Source organism: Oncorhynchus tshawytscha, linkage group LG10 (genome assembly GCF_018296145.1).
Source record: "Oncorhynchus tshawytscha isolate Ot180627B linkage group LG10, Otsh_v2.0, whole genome shotgun sequence".
Lineage (NCBI taxonomy): Eukaryota > Metazoa > Chordata > Actinopteri > Salmoniformes > Salmonidae > Oncorhynchus > Oncorhynchus tshawytscha.
Genome location: NC_056438.1, coordinates 38,200,434 through 38,207,575, shown reverse-complemented (window position 1 = coordinate 38,207,575; position 7,142 = coordinate 38,200,434). Strand labels below are relative to the sequence as shown.

Here is a 7,142-nt window from a genome sequence, read left to right as displayed (position 1 = left end):
TTAGGTGATGGCGTCATTTAGCGACTTCGAGAACAGCCAATAACTACTTTCCGTACTGAGGAGTTGGCAACACTGGTCATGAGAGAGGAAAGTAACAACGGCAAGAGGGATAGAGAAAGTTTGTGAGGTAGCTCTACCCAATTGATAGTTTTAATAGTTTGTAATAAGCAGTCTTGTAAGTATGCCTTATGTACTTTGAAGAACTAGTAAAATTATCACTGCAGCGTACTTAGGAAGCTACTAGCTCAAAGACTACAGTACGGGGAGCACAGAGATGGTTTTCTGACTGGCTGCTAATGCCAGAGCAGAGATGAGATGGTGACTTTATGGAATTAAAGAGTCTTCAACTGAAATACTTTATTACTTCATAGTAATTTCCTATTTTCCTATTGATGTCTACCAATGTGGACATTTACAAGGGAAAGTTATTTTTTTCTAATTAAATCTTCACTATTTTTGGCTTTGGAATTTCCTTGAAAAAACTCAATTTGTTTAAAAAATGTATTATCTAAACTGAAATCGAAAAACATGCTTATTTTTTAATAACCGAAACTACCTCAAAAAGCACTAATCATTCAGCACTAAAGGATAGTGTACCCAGATAGGTAAGGAAGCAAAGCTGGTAAGCAAATAGTGACATTCGTCATATCTACAGCCAAGGAATTATACACAACAAATACAGTAGGTCTGCGGTCAAAAAGTTGTTTCATGGCATACTTAGCTTGAGCAGAACTAAAAGCTTGAATGTTTGTGTCAAGGTCTCTTTCCAAGCCCAATGCCAAATACTGATCAGATGGAGACAGTTCAAAAGTTGAAGGCAGGCCAAAAGTATTTTGAGTTGTGTGATAAAGCTGGGAAAAAAATATGGTCTTGCTAGAGGCCTGAAGTTTCAATCAATTTCTTACATTTTATTACTGCTGCACCATTTATACAAGTACATATCACTTGAATGCTTACATTTTTATTTTACTTTGTTGGAATTAGAGGTGGTGTGAAGATAGCGGTAAGACATGGAATGAAATATCAACTGTAATTGCCATGAATGCAGACTTCAAAAAAGCTATTTTGCACTTCACCGAAAGACAGGACTACACAGGTTTACCCAACCACGGACATGCAATTACTTTGTCAAGAAGAAGAGACAATCCCCCAAGTGACACACAACATTCTCACAACATTTCTACATTGTTGGGCAAAAATAAAAATGTTGTGTGTCAACTGGGAGAAACTGACCGAAAGGTACTGTACTCAATGAATGAATGAATGAATGAATGAATGAATGAAATAAATCTACATATAAAGCACCAGTCAAAAGTTTGGGGAACACCTACTCATTCAAGGGTTTTTCTTTATTTATACCATATTCTACATTGTAGAACTATAGCGACGACATCACAACAATGTAATTACACATATGGAATCATGTAGTAAGCAAGTGTTTAAAAAAAAATCAAAATATATTTTATATTTGAGATTCTCAAAGTAGTCACCCTTTGCCTTGACAGCTTTGCACACTCTTGGCATTCTCTCAACCAGCTTCATGAGGTAGTCACCTGGAATGCATTTCAATTAACAGGTGTCTTGTTAAGTTTGTGGCAATTACTTCCTTCTTATTCTGGAAAATGTAAGAACTTTGAAAGTTAAGTGCAATTGCAAAAACCATCCAGCGCTATGATGAAACTGGCTCTCATGAGGACCGCCACAGGAAAGGAAGACCCAGTTACCTCTGCTGCAGAGGATAAGTTCATTAGAGTGACCAGTCTCGGAAATTGCAGCCCAAATGCTTCAGAGTTCAAGTAACAGTCATCTCAACATCAACTGTTCAGATGAGACTGCGTGAATCATGCCTTTATGGTTGATGTGATGCAAATAAACCACTACTAAAAGGACACCAATAAGAAGAAACGTGCTTGGGCCAAGAAACACGAGCAATGGACATTAGACCGGTGGAAATCTGTCCTTTGGTCTGATGAGTCCAAATGTGAGATTTTTGGTTCCAATTGCCGTGTCTTTGTGAGACGCAGAGTAGGTGAACTGATGAGCTCCGCATGTGTGGTTCCCACCGAGGAGGATGGAGGAGGTGGTGTGGGGGTGCTTTGCTGGTGACACCGTCAGTGATTTATTTAGAATTAAAAAGGCACACTTAACCAGCATGGCGTTTGCACTTAGTGGGACTATCATTTGCTTTTCAACAGGACAATGACAACACACCTCCAGGCTGTGTAACAGCTATTTGACCATGAAGGAGAGTGATGGAGCGCTGCATCAGATGACTTGGCCTCCACAAATCACCCGAACTCAACCCAATTGAGATGGTTTGGGATGAGTTGGACTACAGAGTGAAGGAAAAGCAATGTGGGAACTCCTTCAAGACTGTTGGAAAAGCATTCCAGGTGAAGCTGGTTGAGAGAATGCCAAGAGTGAGCAAAGCTGTCATGAAGACAGGGTGGCTATTTGAAGAATATAAAATATACTCCAAAAAAAATTTAAACAATTTTTTGTTTACTACACGATTCTATGTGCGCCATTTCATAGTGTTGATGTCTTCCTTATTATTCTACAATGTAGAAAATAGTAAAAATAAAGAAAAACCCTTGAATGAGTAGGTGTGTCCAAACCTTTGACTGGTACTGTATACCTACATATATGTAACATATATGAGCAGAAAGAGTAAAAATGCATGGTGGGTGGAGATGACAAGATTAGAGGCTCCCTTCCTTGTGCAGGTTTCTTCCATCTTACTACTCGAACATGTCACATGGTAGCCATGGTTACAGGGACCATGGCAGCCTGAGTAGGCTGTAGATGCCTCATGCAGTACCATTAATTTAGAACTGTTGTCAGCTGGGCACAATCCCTTTTTAGGGTGTAAATATATTGCACCTTTTTGATATAGGCTGAGAGCCATTGAGTTACATTGATTGAAACGCAGTAGATATGTCTTATTTTTCAATTGAAATAAGACACAGTGGGGGGGGTGGGGGGAGAGAGACTATGCTGCAGTCAAAGTGGCCCAAATGAACTGAGAATTCCCAATGTCTGTGAATTCAGAGCTGGAACATCGAGAACAATCTACAAAGCTTTTCAGGATTTCTAGGAACATTTAAGAAATGCTTCAAACTGGCCTGATCATCTACAACGAATGTTTTTCTTAGAAAAACTAAGGTATAAGAATGTTGTAAAAAAAACTCAAAAAAAATAAAAAAACTTTAGGGCATTTTCATATCCCTAAGAATGCGTCGACATATTGTACCTCTAGGAAAGTCTCTGAATTTCCAAAGTACCTCCTCTCAACTCTGACAGCGTCTGAACGAGGTGGCATGAACCTGTGGGGAAACAGGCGGCAAGAAACTGAGTGACCATATACAGCACGAACAACCCAAAAATACCAAATAAGTTGCCGACTATGGGAACAGCAAAGGGAACTCGCTAAAACAGACGTGCCAGGTACGGTAGCAGAGAACACGGCACTCTGGAGAGGAGCGAGTTTGGGAAATGGGGGAGGGGGTGAGTCGAGGATGGGACAGACAGAGTGCATGTCCAGCTATTAAAAAGATTCAACCCCCTTTTCCCCCCTCGTTTTCAGACATCGGCAGCACACTGTCTAGGGGAAATGTACGTGTATGGTCCCAGACTACAGAGGTCTCTGAGAGGACTGTGAGAGAGATGAAGGCGGAGAATGCTGAATCCCAGAAATGGATGGAGGAAGGATGCTGTGGAATGGAGGGGCATATGGTTGACAGACTTTTATTAAAGTTCAAATACTACAGCAGAAAAAATAGAATAACCATAACAATAATAATCATCGGCAGCAGCAGCATCATCCTTCTCAAGGTTGTTGTCACAATCCTCCTCCTCCAACAAATCATTATTATTATTATTTTAATATTAATATGGGTGGGCTATTTTATTACATTTTTTCTCTATTTTACTTCATTTTTGTTGTTTAATGTAATGTATTTTCTTAAAAGAGGTGTCCATTAATCTTGAACTTCTACGGTTTGATCCTTGCTTGGAACTGGGGCCTCTGTGGCATTGGCCTCCTTGACCAGTGCAGCGGGCTCAGTGGCAGCCAGTGGTGCTGCTGTTGAACGAGCAGCCGGGGCCTCCTTGGCCGGGACTGCCGCTGCTGCTTCTGTGGGCTTGGCCTGGGGGGCAGCGGCAACAGGGGCCGCCTCGGCTTTAGCCGCTGGTACTGCGGGGGCCTCAGTCTTTTTAGCGTCGGCCTCGTCTTTACTTTCAGCCTGGGCTGCGGGTGGTGCAGGCGCCTGGGCCTTGACCTCTGGAGCTTGGGCGGCTTCCTTAGTGGAGGGGGCTGGCTCTTTCGCAGGGGCGTCTGGTTTCTCCTTGGCTATGGGGGCAGGGTCGGTGACTTCCACAGCCTTAGACACCTCCGCTTTGGGCTCTGCTGCAGGTTTTTCTGGCTCCTTGGCGGGAGTGGAGGCGCCCTTTTCTTCCTCCTTGGTCATCGTGGTATCGGTTGCGGGCACATCCTTTGTGTCGTTAGCTATCTCGGTGGTCTCGGCGGGAGCAGGGGCCTCGTCCTTTTTGTCGTTCTGAGGTTCGCTCTCCTCGGCTGTTGCACCCTCTGGTTTGGCATCCTTGTCCTTCTCATCGTTTACATTGTATCCCTTCTTCTTTTTGCTGAGCTTGCCTCCCATTTTAGTCTCTGAAAGATCAAAAAGAAAGGAATTCATTTAGACTTTGGAAAAGCTTGTGGTGATATACTGATGCACCGCACTCTGGTACTCAACATTGATGTACCAAGTAGGATGTATGTATGTATTTCAGCAATTACAATACAAGTCATGAAAATTTACTGCTTTTAACTGTTCATTTATGAACCAACAGAGGGATGGATTTCTAAAAATCTGAGGCAGCAATGCTTAAGATTTTTCACAATGCTACTGCCTGCAAACACAAAGGTTGTTCAGTGTTGATGTTGAACTAGGATCAGGTCCCCCCAGTCCCTGTAATGTTATTTATTGAGATCCGAAAGGCAAAACTGATCTTAAAAATCAGCATTCTTACTCTGAAACCCTTGATATACAGCCCCTGATCCGCATCTGGCTACTTCTACCTCTCAGTATGCAGACAGATTTTTTCAGCAAGTTTCACCTTACACAGCTAGACTTCACTCGCTTCATATGTGCTAGTTACTCAAAACATCACGGTCCCTTTATTGAGTATGCAAAAAGCACTCCCGTCACTCAGACGCCAAGAGCGAGTGGAAATTAAAATATCTCTTACTCCTAACCACATGCACTCCTATCAAATAGCCCCTTAAAGTCCCTCTGAAGATTATTGCAGCCGGCTAATGGAATTCTCAGCAACAGATGATGCAAAGCTATACATTCCTCATGCACACATTCAACCCTTCGTTCATATTGGTGAAACACTGATTCAGGAGGACTGGGGAGCGAGGGAGAAATTTCTACTACAAATATGAATAAACATCTGTTAAGGTGTCAAGTTGATGACCAACCTTCTGTAGTACCAATGGACTTGAAACTCCTGTCATAAAACTGCAATTATACTATAATAAGAATGATATAATAGTTATCATGAGCAGCCAAGGAGGCTTAAGTCTATATTTATTTTCTAATATTGCATGTGGCTTCCATGGCAACTTCATCAGCTAGTAACCTTGCTAGACTTAGTGATTAGTGGCATTGTCGTGACTGTTTGAAGTCAGTTGTCAAATCTTGACTAGGATGTGTTACATCATGCTAACAGTGTCAAAAACATGTTTTTATGGTGGATGGTCCAAATATAGGGTTATTAATACTTTTCCATTGAACAATGAGTTGTATTTGAGATCAGTGACAAGGATAAGAGGGCACTTCAGGTATCTCCTCCTCCAACAATTGAGTTATATAAGAAGTCAGACAGTGTCTGACTAGTGTCTGACTTGGCTTCTGCGAACACATACCTGCAGGCTCTTGGCTCTCTCCATCTATTATAACGCAATTGAACCTGAGTGACCATCTGCCTCCGCTATGGGGAAGAGGATTTTTAATACCTAAAAATGTATCCAAAAATAGTACACATACACACACACACACACACACACACACACACACACACATACATACACATACATACATACATACATACATACATACATACATACATACATACATACATACATATATGAGAGAATATTATACAGCAGAGTATTACATATATTCTCCACATTATCACATTTCATGTAGTGAGATACTAAAGGCACTTTATGATGAACTTAAAATGTTTAAAAAGCCAGAAGATTGATGAGAATCAATCGATAGATGAACCAATGTATGCATCGTCCCAGTAGGGCAATTCATTGTGCAGCCTAGAGGTTTCAAACAATTTACAAACTCTTGACTTACTAACGTATTTCATAGTGTACTGGTGGAAAATTTGAATGTGCACTGTGCTTTACATCAAAACTGAAGACATTGAGAGGTGTAGACAGATGTTTAAGATATTTGTGGCCCATTCGCTAAAGGCCCATGAATTGTGATGTAACCTCATGTCCATATAATCCATAGTCCTATCCCTAATATTTCACTGTCATGTGAATTGCTCTGAATGTCTACAGACTCCATACCGTTCCTATCACGGGTTATTACAGATGACAATAGGGACTCTTTTCTACCCTGTACCATTTGACTGGCAGCCTGTGTGGCCACAATCCCTGACAAACATCCTCACACACAATGAATTCTCTTCACAAAGACGCAGTGTCTCGCTCTGCAGTACATGTGGTTTAGTGTATGCAGGGGCAGAAACCAGACCAAAGGAACCGCTCCAATTCAGACAAACGAGTCCATTTAACCTGCAAACAGCAGCCACTACATACGAATCCAAGAGAGATCGGACTTGTTCAGGTATGTAGTCACTATTCACGACCGTTCCTCTATGACAGAATTGTCATGGAGCCATAGAAAATGCAAGCTTAGTCTTTAACTACAGGGCTCAGCCAATTCTATTTCCATTGCAATCAAACCAATATTTCATGGTTATTTTTTCTTGAACGCATAGTACTTAGTACTACATACATTGCCAACACACACACACTTCAGAAAGCATTCAGACGTGTGGTTACATTACAGCCTTATTCTAAAATGTATTAAATAATTTCCCCCCTCAGTCTA

General features: G+C 41.4%; 1 protein-coding gene across 2 annotated transcripts in view; it reads right to left on the bottom strand.

Moving 5' to 3' along the window:
- Positions 1-3,731: 3,731 nt before the first annotated feature.
- The window catches only part of basp1 (brain abundant, membrane attached signal protein 1), a 59,193-nt gene continuing 55,782 nt past the window's right edge, over positions 3,732-7,142 (bottom strand). For both annotated transcript variants that reach the window (XM_024419925.2, XM_024419926.1), the window contains exon 2: positions 3,732-4,669. In XM_024419925.2, coding sequence (XP_024275693.1) covers positions 3,981-4,661 — 681 coding nt within the window. In that variant the 5' untranslated portion in view covers positions 4,662-4,669 and the 3' untranslated portion in view covers positions 3,732-3,980. The remainder of the gene's footprint in view (positions 4,670-7,142) is intronic.